General features: G+C 46.9%; 1 protein-coding gene across 3 annotated transcripts in view; it reads left to right on the top strand.

Moving 5' to 3' along the window:
• Positions 1 to 14,422, top strand: part of LOC144169326 (uncharacterized) — a 60,266-nt gene that overhangs the window by 34,748 nt on the left and 11,096 nt on the right. For 2 of the 3 annotated variants that reach the window (XM_077698417.1, XM_077698418.1), the window contains 4 exons: positions 2,609 to 2,764; positions 9,720 to 9,817; positions 10,667 to 10,752; positions 13,722 to 13,783. In XM_077698417.1, coding sequence (XP_077554543.1) covers positions 2,609 to 2,764; positions 9,720 to 9,817; positions 10,667 to 10,752; positions 13,722 to 13,783 — 402 coding nt within the window. The remainder of the gene's footprint in view (positions 1 to 2,608; positions 2,765 to 9,719; positions 9,818 to 10,666; positions 10,753 to 13,721; positions 13,784 to 14,422) is intronic. The other variant, XM_077698419.1, reaches the window with a different exon arrangement.

Raw genomic sequence — 14,422 nt, 5'->3', positions numbered from 1 at the left:
TTTCGTGGAACAAAAATAATTTTTTATCCTTATGCTGAATGTAAACATGGGTAATCAGGGGCCTAGACAGAGCAATGCTATTAACACAGCGAATCGTTATATTAAAATGTAAAAACAAGGATAACAAGAATGTTGGTTTGTTCAGAAGTATGGTTCTTATACGTATCCGTATTTTTGTGCAGATATTACGTCGACGAAACAAATAACACAGCGATTACTAAAGCAGACAAACGAAAATTGTTTCGCCTCAGGATCTATTTCTTTTTATTTTTTTACCTGTGGCGTATAGCAACCCCCGAAAATTATTTCTGGATAAGCCACTGTGGGAAATATAGACACCTCAATGCAAGGCTTCAAATTAAAACCAAATTGGATTATTCAAATCGTACAGAACACAGGCACCAGTTGCATTCTTTCGCTGATGCCGCAGTCAGTGTTACACTTATGTTGTTCGATTGAGCTCCCTGATCAGTAAAATCTCACAATATCAAAAGTCTGGAGGTCACAAGGTCCCCAGACGAAATAATTGAGGCTTCCGCAAATTTTGACAAAAAAAAAAACGTGCATAGATAAGGACAAAGAAAGAAAACAGAAACATGAGCTCTTGTATTTTCCTTTAATCGCCCTTGTCTACGTGAAGTTTTTTTTTGTCAAAATGTGCGAAAGAACCAGTTAGCCCAAGTTCTAAATTTATTAGAAATAATTGAGGCTACTGATGCCGGTATCTTCCATGTGTTTTCAAAGAAGCATTTTACACCGGCACACCACATGCCGTATGGCATGGCAGCGATGCAGTTAAGTTTATACAGCCATCGCGGGCCCAGTTTTTACCCGCTGCAGATTTTGGTTTAACATAATACGTTTATAAAGCTGTATAATTTGCCCTAACCCTACTAAGTTCGGTGGAGAATTTTGTGGTCCACGAATTCGCCTTACCATGCCGACTGCAATTATTCCAAACTGACATCCGCCAATCCCAGTTTAGAGTCGCGTCAGTATTTTATATCTGGGCGTGCACGCCTGTGTTTCCATGAGATAGACAACCGCTCAGCACCGTCGGTATCGTCGTGAAAGCCGAGCTTGATAGAGAAACACCTGGGAAATTTTCACTGACCATTTTCGCGTAGAGTAGGCAGCCCTGGAGTGCCTTAGCCATTAAAATGTCACGCCCGTGTGTACGAAATTTCGACGCACGTTAAAGATTCCCAGGTGGTCAAAATTAATCGGAGCCCTCCACTACGGCGCGCCTCATCGCCTGCGTTGTGTCGGCGCGTTAAACCCTACAATCAATCAATCATTAAAATGTCGCATATGTATTGTATTGGTTTAGCTTCGTTCCGGACCCTCGCGCATACAACGCCGCAGCCGTCACGCTACACAGCAAAACAGCGTGGGTTGTGTGCCTAGCTATGGAGGTAGCAGTTCTGATACAGGCGAAATATGAAAGCGTCACTGGCGTCTCTGGACACGTTAAAGAACCACAGTTGGACGAATTTTACCATATTCTCTACAAGACGGGCATTACCACCTCACACCTTCGGTGATTTACACTGCTCAAACAACATTTTATGCTACGCGTAAGCTCTTCGGCCCAAAAGGGCGAGTGTGTGCATTTAACACAACCTTTTATTTTAAAAGACGGTAAAGTAACCACGCTCTTGGGAGTCGTGCGGATGAGCAAAAAAAATTATTCGCAATAGAAGCGTTTCGACAACTAGCTCGAAAGGGTCACACGACTGCGTTCTCGCTGCTGTTTCGCGCACTGCTGCAGTTTCTGTGAGTAAAAATGAAAGTAGGCCAAAATTATTTGGTGTCGACAGCATTTTCAATCTATCTGTGCCTATCTGCAATTAAAAAAACTTTACGTACACGCCGCTCCACCGGACGATCCCACAGCACCTGCATTACTGCTGCCGTAGCTCGGCGAGCAGACAGGCCCTCGTGGTGGGGCGCACTCTGGCGGCGTTCCGGAGAAGCGCATGGAGCGGCGAACAAGATCTGGCCGTGCCGCCACGCGTAGTGTCAACACCTAAATATTCTTACGCCGTGCTATGAAGCCATCTGGCAGCAGCATTGGTTCTCGGTGGCTTTTCACTGAAGTAATTTCTTGAATTGGGCATTTGCGGCCACCTCAGTGGTTTAAGGGCTAGGACGATCCCCAGCAGTAAAGTGTTCCATTGCTGCGTGTTTTCAAGCTCGTCTTTCAGCTGCGGAAGCCGTTTTTATGCTATGGTGGACCCGATTAATCCAGAGCGCCCTCCCTTCTTCGGGCTTGAAGTTGCCCCACCCACCGCAGTGGCTCAGTGGCTAAGGCATTGTGCTGCTGAGCACGAGGATGCGGGTTCGATTCCCGTCTGCGGCGGCCGCTTTTCTGATGGAGGCGAGAAGTAAAAACCTTGTGTACGAGATTTAATCCGGAGCCCTCCACTACGGCGCACCTCATCTCCTGCGTTGTGTCGGCGTGTTACACCCCCCCCAATCAATCAAATTGAAGTTGCCCCTCCTCCTGCTCCCCTGGGGTGACCCTGGGTGGTGTGTGTGCCGTGTTGTTGTGTGTGTAAGGTGGTGTCCCCCTTCCCCCCCCTCCCCCCTGGCGGTGTGCATGCAGCCGCCACAGTGGTGGTCCCCAAGGTGGAGGTGGCGTCGTCCCCCGTGAGCGAGGAGAGTGGCGGAGAGTCGCCCACCAAGGCTGAGGTCTCCGACAGCAGCAAGCAGCACTTGGTGCTCGTCGAAGAGTGCAAGTCGGAGGACGACGATATGGACGGTGCGTGCTGTGCTGTCGCCACCGGCCTATTCCCTTCCTCCCTCCCCCTCTATCTATATCTCTCTCTCTCTCTTGGGCACCTTGGCTGCGGAGGCATTCCCTTGGGAGCTAGGTTCGTGAAGAACCCGTGGAGAAGGGAACCATAATGGACTTTTTGTAAATAGGGTCAGACGGATGATGAGAACACTTCAGAAAGTGAGAGAATGCCGCACCTAATGGTGCCTGGAAACACGATCGCAGTCTGGCGGCCATGGAAAGAACGGCATGTATGTGCAGGAACCTGTCGCTAGGAGTACAATAATAAAGAGGGTGCGGAAGCAAGTTATAAGTGAAAGCTGCGCGCACTGCGAACGTACCGAAGTATGATGTGAATGCACAAAAACTCCCATAATACCATGACAGCTTGCCGGGATGTGAACACATGGAGGAAAGCGACAGCGTGCCCTTCAAGCCTGGGGGCGAATGCAGTGCCCTGCGTTCCTGAGAGTCTTGCGTCATCGTACCTGCACTGTGAGATTAGTTTCGAATGTGTCTAAGTTTTGAAGCTTCAGAAAACGGTGCATGTATACAGTAGAATCTCGATAAGACGAATCTCGCGGGACCGTGAAAAGTATTCGTATCATCTGAAATTCGCTTGAACCTACACAGACCAAAAAATTGAGCCCTAAAAAAAGTTTTTGTTTATTTCTTTTCTAACTTTTGCGTGAAGAAATCCGTGATGTTTTTCCACTTTTTCTCCTCCATGTCACTGAGCAGTCCTTTCTGCAGTGCGTAAAACTTTGCACTGTTCTCACTCTCAGCGCCCAAGCTCGCTACATGCCGCAACAGTGAAGGCGTGAACGGCGTGACGTGTCGACGATTCTGCGCCCGCAGCAGCTTCTGACTCGGTCAGAAAATGACGCGCAACATGCGTGGCAGTGAGAGGAGCCTGACGACTAGCGCCAATGGCGAGGCGCGCGCCTCATGGCAGCAGTTTCGAAGCGCTTGGAACAGCCATCTGGCTTCGCTGTAGATGTTGTTTACCACCCCGGCAGGTATTTCATGGGTGCTTTCACTGGTGGCACGGATGATGTTTTATAATACCGTTTTCGCCAACATTATCGGCTCCTTTACTGCACAAGCAACTTCGTGTGTGCCTTAAGCAGCATTTTAAAGAGCGGATAGAAGCGGTCGCTAGAGCGCCCCGGCGCACCACTTCGCAACCGAAGCCGCCCCCATGTTTCTGCCGCCGACCACACTGCGCGGAGCGTGCAAGTGGTTCCACAGTGCCGTCAGCACACCTGTGGCATGCGCGGCGCAATTTCGAGAGCAGAAAACAACAGCTCGGCCGTTCCTGGAGAGATACTGACAAAGAGCAGAGAGAGAGCCCGTACATCACCGTCGCTTGCTCGCCCAGTAGTCGGGCGCCTGGCTGGTTCGTTCGTATCATCCGCCGGGCCACGCAGGCCGTTGTAACAGCCGAAATTTTTCCCATTGCAAACAATGCAATTTCGCCAGGTCTTCTCTAAAATTCGTATCATCCTGTAATTCGTATCACTCAGAATCGTATCATCGAGATTCCACTGTACTGTATACGAGTAGTAGGTGACACAAGGCTAGTCTGCTTCCTCTCACACCTGCGACCTTCGAGTTCCATTTTCCGTTACTTTGTTTGCAATGCCCTCGCAACATTCAGTTGCTGTCATTTTTTCCTTTCTACTTGCCAAGTCCTGGAAGGATGGAATATTTTCAGCTCATTGCCGGCTTCATCAGTAGTGCCGGATATACCTTACTAGATACATGGGCTTACTCCGCAAAGGCTGTTAATTTCATGCCTATAATTTGAGGGATCCGGATGGTTTGAAATACATGGGCAGTCCTGGCAAGTATGTGTTGTTGTATGATATGCATCATTCGTTAGGTCAGAAGCAGCCAGACTAATTCTGCACTAGTGCTGAGTTGCTTCCATTTGCATAGTAACAGCATCCACCTTCTCTTTAGTTCGTGTTTTTAGCGTCTTTCAGTCATGGAAGAACTGTCACAATTTAATTCTTGGGTGTTTGGACCCAGTGTACTTTGACGGTACCTCCCAAACCTCCCAAACTCCCCCCATTTTTTTGTCTCTACCTTGGCCGTTGCTGTGTCAGCATGGTGTCGCATCTTTCCGTTAACCTATATCTGCAATGCCCAAGTGTGGTATGTATCTTGATAACACAACATTTTTTATATGACAGCTTCAAGCCACTTTTTATCATCAAATGAACACTGCTAGGGCTTCTAGAGTGATCCACTGAGAAATTGTAGTGGATTAAACGTTCGGCTGTCATCGATACAAGTCACGAGTGCGTCCAAAATTAAGTAGCACATTTCCAACCTTCAATGCATTTGGAGTTTTGCAGGTATCATTATCTGAGATCACTCCCAAAAGCATGCTTGGTCAAGCAAAGTGAAAATGCTGATTATATTGACCTTATTTTGCAAAGTTAAAAGGAAAAAAAAGTGTTGCATTGAATGTACTGTATTTATCTGCGTAATGAACCCATTTTTTTGGGGGGGGAGGGTTAGGAAAAAATTGCAGCAGATTTTTAAAAGTTGAAATTTCATACAATAAAGATGCTAAAAGAAGCGCTGTCAGAGCCTCGCCATTTTCGTAAAAACACATGGGATTATGTAATCAAATTTCTTTTTTATTCCCATCATACTAGTGGCCCCCCTACTTGTCATGGAGCTGTCCTCCTCAATGCAGTCGCTTGCGACCTCACATTTGTTGTTGGTCCACAGCGCATCGCCTTCTCTGCCATCAGAGCACTCCAAAACTTCTTGTCTGACACCGGGAAACTTCCCTTCTTTGGGCCCACAAAACACACGGCGATCTCTGTTCTCCGCTCAAAAACCTCTCCTTTTCGCCCGTAGCGTACACGCACTGGGCCAACACTGAAGTGCTGCCCAACCGCACGGTTTCCATGTGTATGAACGCATGCTACACCATCTTCAGTTTAAAAGCCAACTGCAACGAAAATTTACCTGCCCCAAATTCGGCTTCAACGTATGGTATGCACCACTAAAGTCTCTTGTGACCGAATTTTAAACTCCATAAATGCGCAGTTTTTTTATTAAAACCATTCGAAAGCACGCCCCTTCAGCGGACGCAGCACCTAGCGAAGTGTCGCCACAGCTTATCGCCACTGCGGCGAACTTCCGGATGTGACGTGCCAGTCAGGACTCCTGTGCGACCGTTGCCTCTCCTCAGTAGCCCTTTTATGCGTGGCCTCAGCGACTGAGCAGTGTAGTTCCTGCCTCATGCATGAATAATTACTTTCGCGCGTTTCCGTAATGCGAAAAGCTGAAGAAGCTCTGGGTTGCCGAGACATAAAGAGCAAATTTGAAGAGTGCTGGAGCCGGTCTATGCGAGGCAATACACCGTCGGCGAGCGAGTACGGCAGTTGCACGACGGACGATTTCGTGGTCGCGACGGTGGCAGCAGGCTTTCGGTCCACTCGACGAGTATGCGAGACGCGTGAACAGCCTACGCAAGGCGATACGTTGTTGGCGCGGCTGGTTGGTGCGCCGGCGCGCGAACGACTACGGCAGCCCTGCGGCGCACGCCGGCCGGGCGTCTCTACGAGTGCGCAGCTGCACAGTACGCACAGCGGCCGACACGAGATGATGCGCTGTTGTCGCGGCCAGTCGAAGAATGAACGTGTACGGCAGATAGATGTGTGACCCACTGCACGATTGCGGCCGGTCGACTCTTCGTGAGCGCAAGTAGCCGACGCGAGGCGTGCGCTGTTGACACTTCATCCATGTGTCTCGCGCTTTATCGCGGCGGCGCGAACAAGTACAGCATGTGGTGAACTGCACAAGTTCGATTCAGTTCAAACAACTTCGTGAAAAAAGAAATAATTACTAGCCGCTGTTGGCAACATTTCTCTGACCAGTTAGAAACAAAAAACACAAAAAAGAGGGCACATTTGGCAGCATTGTGTCTTGGGAAAGGTCACTGTTTCATGACGAAAGCGAAAACACTGCAGTGCTTTGCTTTCCTCGATGCATGGCACCATTATCTAAAAATTTGGTGCGGGCACCGTGCTAACCTGCTAATAGAAACAAAACTGCCCGTATAAACAAACAACAAAATTCTGGATTTGAACTTTGATGACATCCGACGAAACCGAATTCTTGCACGCTAGCCGGCATGTTTCGACGCTTTCCTCCCGCGGTAGCTTTTTTTTTCTTTCTCTCACAAACACAAGATAATTCAATCGGCACGGGGCATATTGGCTGTGCCGGCGTTCATCTAGCGCTCAACACTGCCTTTTGTGTGCCTATTTCATAGCTCCCAGCTTTGCCACGGCGCCTCGGGGTGCCTGTGTTTACATTTTACCGGACGACTATAGGCGCGTCTCTGTAGCTCAAAACGAAGCACGAACTTCCCAACCTCTTTTCACGCATGCTTTAAATGTTTGAAGAAACGGATGACCCGAAACACATCGGGTACGCACCATCTTCTCACACACAGCCGTGTGAGAATCCGCCGGCTGCGCCCACTCGATTCCTGAGTGTAACGTCACTTCCGGCCATCCGTAATGGCCGCCCTTTTTTTCCAGTTTCGGTTTGAAAAGAGCGTTTTTGATCTTCGTTTATGATAAAGCGACGCATATTTGGGCCTCCAAATTTTGCAGGCAGCAATTTTTAAGGTAATACTACCGGAAAATGGTGCATTTAATGAGCCGAAAATTTCGTTGCAGTTGGCCTTTAAAATCGGCTGTGTAGCTCATGTACTGGCCCATCGTACGGCGCGCACCAGGGGCACAAAAAAGGTCGGAATAGAACTGAACAACAAAACTAAGGAGCGTAATGGTGAGGTTGCGGAACAACAAGAGCAGGGGAGTGCTGAGTGTGTTTAGTGCTTTGTTCGCACGCCGCCAGAACCAGCCGGAACAGCAAAGAGCAGGGAAGGAGTGCGGAGTACGTTTGGTGCTTTGTTCGCACGCCACAACGTTTTCATGGCGCAAGGTGGTTTGTTTTGTGTTCTGCAAGTGGCGCTCCACAAGCGTGCAATTTTTAAATTGTGAGATTTCTTGTTGAGATTTCTTTTTGTTGGAATGCTTTTTTAGCGTTTCTGCACGTGCTGTAGTGCAATATCAAGTTACTGTGATCGTCTACGGCATCGGCAACCATGCTGAGATAAAAACGTATTCACGCTGCATTTTTTTATTCAAAGTGGCAAAAAAATAAATTCTCAAGAAGAAAAGTGGGGAGAGGGATCATTACACGAGTGGGTTCATTACGCAAGCAAATACGTGCTAACCAAGTGTGATTGAATAAAGTTGTACTCTGCCGTAATTTTTCTAAGGTTGCTTCAAAATGTGAAATTTTGTTATATTAAGATGTCCCACCTTTCTCTGCCCTCTAATATGAGAACTTCCAAAGGTGCAACTAGGGTTTGACCATTAGGGATAATAAGGCTTAGTAATCCATTACATAGATATATATTCACAAAAGTTAATCATTGAGTCAATACATAGAGATGTAAAATGTGGGATCAAATGATTTCCGGAAGTTGTTAATTCCTAATGGACATGTGCAAGTGGTTTCAATGTTTCTATTTCGGAGGATAGTAAGCATACAATAGAGAGGATACCACAGTGAAAATAAGCACAGGAGGAATGAAGGACAAAGTAGACGGGAAGAAATGGAAATGTATGCAATATGTAATATGTAATCTAGTATGTGATATGTGAGACTGTGTGAGATTCTGAATAATCCAAGGTGCAGCTTAGATTGTTAGTGGGGCATGAGAAACTGGTGGACAAGCTACATCTCGCGTGCATGTTCGACATTGCCTCGTTTAAGTGTCATTGTGAAGTGCAGAGCATTTTGTTGCCTCAGACTACCGTATAATGTGGAATATAGGTCGAGACGGAATATAGGTCGACCCCCTTACCTTGTAGCCGAAAAATGCAAAAAAAAAAAAAAAAGTTTTGTACACAACATCGTTTTATTTATTTTATCTTGTTTCGTCTGAGACTACTCGTTATGGTTGTCTGAAATGTTGTCGGACGACTGCTCCTCGCTGGCTGTCGCCCACACAGAAGTCATAATCGGCTCAATCCACGAAATTGCTTATGCAGCTTTTCTTAAACAAAAAACTGTCATCATGCAGCAAGCGCAAAGCATGGGGTACTCGTGTGGAGACCGTAGCGAGAGCCAGTCTGTGCAGGTGGCCAGCAAACACCTTGGGGTATTCATTCGTTGGGACGTCGCGCGATGCTCGTGGACAAAAGTCGCCACTTTGTACAGCAGCACAGGTGCACAGAGCAGCGCCCATAAAACGAGGTCTATTGAGCGTTGCATACCGAGAGCTGCCCCTTCAGGTAACGCCATAACCGACGCTTCTTTTAGTGGTACTGAACTGGCGCAAGGCGGACACGTCGTTGGCCTTAGAAAACCCCCAAATTTTCTTTTAAATGCTGCTGTGAACTGGCACCAAGTGCCTAAACTCATTATGAGCAAGAAGAAAATAGCACGCACACATTCGCTGACAACGAAAGAAGCAACAAAACAAAGATTGCATCGCGTCCGATTGATGGTGGTGGCGATGGTGCCTTTGGGGTTTGGGTGGGCTCGATAGGCTGCCCGTTCGCCAGATGACAACCATAATTATGCCAGTGACCGCTATATAGGTTGAGGGGTGATTTTTTGGCAAGTTTTTCGGTAAAAGATCTCAACCTATATGCCGCTTGATACGGTACTAGTGCATACAAAAGTAAGCTTTGATGGTGACACGTCCTAGCCGTGACTTCTTAATGGAACTGAATTATCAATCAGGAATTGTCCACTCATTGACAATGTCGCATGCTCACCGAGTAACCGGAAAATAAGTGCCCGTTGATGCCAGGTTTCTGGATGCTGAAAACCTGGAATTTCTGTGGAAGCCCTTGACCCTTGCTTGCTTGACTCTTGATTCCCTCAGAGGGCCAGGAGGCGAAGGCTGGCGGTGGCGACACTTACAGCGACTGGAGTGATGACGACGATGACGACATTCTCACCAGGGGCGATGCTGCAGCGGCGGTAAGAGACGGCTGGGTTTTACCGCCCGTTTGCCTTTCCCATTGAGCCTGAACCCGGTTCTAGCATACACAGCTTGAGAAATACATCATGTTTCTTGCCCTGTTGCAGAGGGCAGGGATTGCGAAAATATGTTTGCGGTTGTGCCAAGTACGTTCACTCACTCCCCTCCGAGCTCGCTTTTTGGGTGGCTATCAGAGTGTAGGGTGCAAGAAAAGGGACAGGTTGATTATAACGCAAGTGCGGGTGATGTCTCAATGTTGCTTGCTCCGTAGGCATGCTCGCATTATCGCATTATCACTCTGTCCAGCTTGTAAATTCGCTTGCTTTGCTCTCACATTATTTGGAAATTGCTCCACACACACTAGGTTTTCTTGTGAAGTGGGGACTCGGCCTTGTATTGTCTGCAGGCCCTGGTAGCATCTGTTCCAATGCGTGCGTTGCACACGTTGTTTGCGATGAAGTGTTGGGTTCTTGTGTTGTTGTACACTGTTGCGGCAGCCTCATTCCTGTTCTGGTCTTAGTTACCAAAGCTGCACCAGGCTTATGTGCTCATTGAGTTGCTCCTGGTTGCTACAAATTATTGCAACTTGGGAACAAACATGTTTTCTTTTTCATGTTTTTTTCCCATCATTGCCTATGTGCAAGAGGATGTTTAACCTGGCTTTTTCATGAGCCAGTCAGATGTTCAGGGCTTCCTTTTCTGCTGTACAGGGAGGCGCTGCTCTCGGTGAGCAAACTTAGGCTTGCGAGCAGCAACTGTTTGGTTGGCAAAAGAGTGCAAGTGGTGGCAGGCTGTGGTTTTAGCCTAGGTTTTGCTCATGACGGCCCATGTTGCTATGTCCCTTGCAGGACTCTGTTAAGAAGGAGGTGCTGTCAGACGCTCACAATGACGCTACCAGTGAGGACAAGCCAGAGGACGCTGGGGACCCTAACCTGTAAGTGGCAACATTTGTGATGGGGGGGGGGAATGATACCCAGGTGATGCGCTGTGTAGATTTGTTGCAGCTGCAGCATCCCTGGGGAAAGCATGAAAATATTCAATGATCCAGGGCAAGAAAATGCGCTTGTGGAGCGCATATCCATCTCCTTGACGTTCGGCCGATTCCGCCCTTGCACTTCCATTTTTGCATCCTGATAGTGGGGTGAAGCTCAAGCTGTTTCGGATAACCCTCTCTAGATAAAACGGCATAGCTGTCTTAAAATGAAATGAAACTTGCCTTCATACAAAATGTAATATTGTCTACCCAGCCAAAACAGCTGGATAGCTTTGGTATTTTCATTTTACGCCGTATAAAAATTGTGCTAGCCCCTTTTAATGGGCCTGTTTTTTTTTAAGGGGGGACGCGGGGATCAGATTTCGGAAAGTGACCAAAAAATCGTTTTTTCGGAACTCACATTTTCGGATTGCACGTTTTATATTCTATGCGTTCACAAAGTTTCCCCGCCGCAAACGATCGCGAAGTGCCAAAGAAAAATATTTATATCGGCTGAGGTGGCAAAATATTTCCTCAAAATGACGAAAACACGGCAATTTTCGCAGCGCTGTATCTCCGGAACGACGCTACCGGGCGCCGCCATCTTGGTCGCGTTAGATCGGCCGACTCTTTAACTTTCGTTTTCCGGTCGCTCCTTTTGTCATCGCTCGCTCACAAACGCACAAACGGCAGAAAGAGAAAGATAGTGAAACGAAGCAACCGATAGATGGTAACACGCGATTGGCTGTCCGGCCGCGTTTTTAGATACGGCTCTCCTGATTGGGCGCCGCCATGCCAGCAAAAACATGGCCGCCGGGCTGCTGCGCATTTTACGCGCACTGCGCTCCCGATGTTTTCAAGGTTTCCCGGTCGACTCGGTAGCAGTTTACTCGTTTTATCTGTTGCGGTACTGAACAGTGACATTACTGTTATCGCGGCGATAATGTTGAGATCGTGCGCCAGATAGGGAGGTGCGTGGCTCGAAAGACGCATCGAAAACGTGCCCGCGATGTCGCCGTGGTCTGTCCTTGAGTGGGAAGCGCGGTGCGTGCGCCTACGATTGCGGTTCGTGAAGCGAACTTTTGGACGCATTGTGAGCATTGCGATGTTATAAAAGCCTGAGTTATTGCTGTGTTGCACAGCGTGCTCGCGAGCTTCGGGAATGGAATGACCGACTCGCCAGAAGTTGCGGCGCGCGCTGCATTGGCGCGACGTGTTCGGGCAGCGGCCGATTGCGGGATCGGTTGCTATTGCACGCGAGTAATAATAATTGATGTACGGGAAGTGAAATTTAATGGGAAAAGCGAAGTTATCAACCATATCAAGGTTACCTAAATTACGATCGTGGGGAACGCGCGCGTAGGGGATTGTAGGGCGGGGGGGAGGGGGGGTGCAATGAACCGTCACCTAGCTTATTTGAGAAACTTTTGCCGTGGCTCTAAACTAGTTCGTACAACGAAGTCTGGAATTACAAAATAATATTTTGAGTGTTAAATAAATTAGAAAAGACGCCGTAGTGCAGCATTCACAATTCGATATTTTTATTGGGTTTTCTATTTTCGCAATGTTTGCAATTCTGTTGTCGATCTTGCAATGATTGATTCTCCTGAAGGTGAAGAGCATGGTATGCTAATAATAATCAATGTTGTAATTGTGTAAAAAATCTATACTCTGCTTTCAAATAGCTCATCTTATGCTTGTGATGCCCAGATATAACTTTTTGACACCGAACAGCCTCATGTACTAAGCTGTAGCTTTGGCAATGTTATGAAACCCAGAAATCTGCTGAAAGTCTGCTGGAATATTACTAATATAAAACGAAACCATGCCTTACTCTTCATTTTGGAGACAGTTATGCATTAGGCATACATCAAGTAAAGTTTAGGTACCCTAGTAGCCCATAGCAAACTTTGTGGTACACTAGGTGTAAAACTGGTGCTTCTGCCATCTGAAGGCCTGCACATGAAAACCTTCAATTGGCCAGGAAGGCCTCCCAGATGCACCAAATCAAAGGGCAAAGGTCTTTGAGGTTGTCCCCAAGCAAGGACAGCAAGGACTATGCTGCTGGTGCAGTTCGAAAAATCGTGAAGTCTTCGTAAACTTCAAGAGCCGTTTTCTCAAAAGTGCGTTTTACGAGTTCTTCGTTGCTCGTGGAAAGGATAGCATGGCAACCACTGGGCGGATTTCGACACTGTTTGTTTTATTTCAATCCTTGAAGAGTTCTGCAGGGTATGACATTCTCGGATTTTCATTTTAGGGCCTAGATATTTTTTTAAGTGACATTTACGGCCAAGTCAGCTGTATACTACTGGTTACAGGTGAAAATAATGTTTTCTGTAAAAAAAATGAAGGGTGTAAAAAAAATTCGAAGAATGTCATACCCTGTAGTGTTCTTTTGACTACAATTTAAAAGTATTCTGAACTTCCTACCATATGTCAATACCTTGCTAGGCTTTCCACGAGCGGACAACATGTACACCTCTGTAACACAAAAACTACTGAAGGTATCATTCTTAAATTTCAAAATTCACCATTTGGAGTGTTTTCCAATGTGCCTACCAAATTTCATTACTCTATGTCAAAAAATAAAAAAGTTTGCTCCGATCCCCACCTCCCCCCTTAACACTTGTTGCTGAAGGATGCTTGAAAAATTGTGACATCCAGTTTTGTAATTGAAAATTGCTAAATATTCACTTCGATACAAAGGCATTTGCTTCGATTTGAGACTATTCGAACAAAATCGTTATTTGCTTTGAAACCAAAATCACAGTTTGCACAGCCTAATATTATTGTGGATAGAAGAGGAAGAAAGAAAAGTGTGTTCATCAGAAGTCAGGTGTCCTGAATTTCTTATTGCTAGCCCCTTTCAGGTTTGGTTTACTGTGCATAATTTTTTTCCCCCCGAATTGACATTTCCCTCTCTGTTTCAGGATTGAGGTGGATGCAGTGCCCGTCAGCCCTGAAGAATCTCCACGCTCTGCTGCAGGAGGAGGTGAGCGTCCAGGAAGATTTCGGGAGTAAAGTTATACGACGCACTTCAGTTCATCTGTGATCTAGGAGGGTGCATACGTGGGACATTCTGTATCAAAAATTGCACGATGAGAATTTCAGGGAGGCCATCATCTCAGATACACCCCTGGATGACCTTAATGTGCAGTTTTGCTTGCCAAGGTGAAAGCGTTTTTCGAGTATCTTTGTGTAGCGCAAGAATTGAAATTACATTATCGGTGTACCAGAAAACAAGAATGTGGGGGAGTTATTGTTCAGCAACATGATGTGGAACAGAAGGGCTATCATCGACTTTAATTTTTGAGAAGTTGAGAGCAAAGCGGGCATCATTGGAGACGTCCGATCCCATCTTTATTCCAGTGCCGTGCCAGTCTTTGTAGAAATCGCGAAGGGAGCGCACCTTTAAGCTACAGGAAACGAACACTGAGTGGAATAAACGTACAAAACGAGGGAAGTGCGAAATAACAGTTGAAGTCTATTCACAACAGAAAGGGAATATATACATGAGCCACCACGTTTGCCAACCACTGTGCATATGTGTCAAATCCATTTATTTGTTCCGGGGAAACTCTGTTTCTCTCACTAGCAAGGCAATGAAAGGTGAGCTAATGCACTCTCCCTC

Source organism: Haemaphysalis longicornis, unplaced genomic scaffold, assembly GCF_048455015.1.
Source record: "Haemaphysalis longicornis isolate Haplotype H1 unplaced genomic scaffold, Haemaphysalis longicornis Haplotype H1 scaffold_2, whole genome shotgun sequence".
Classification (NCBI taxonomy): Eukaryota; Metazoa; Arthropoda; class Arachnida; order Ixodida; family Ixodidae; genus Haemaphysalis; species Haemaphysalis longicornis.
The sequence above is the reverse complement of the archived record's forward strand: the minus strand, read 5'-3'. Positions and strand labels throughout refer to the sequence as shown.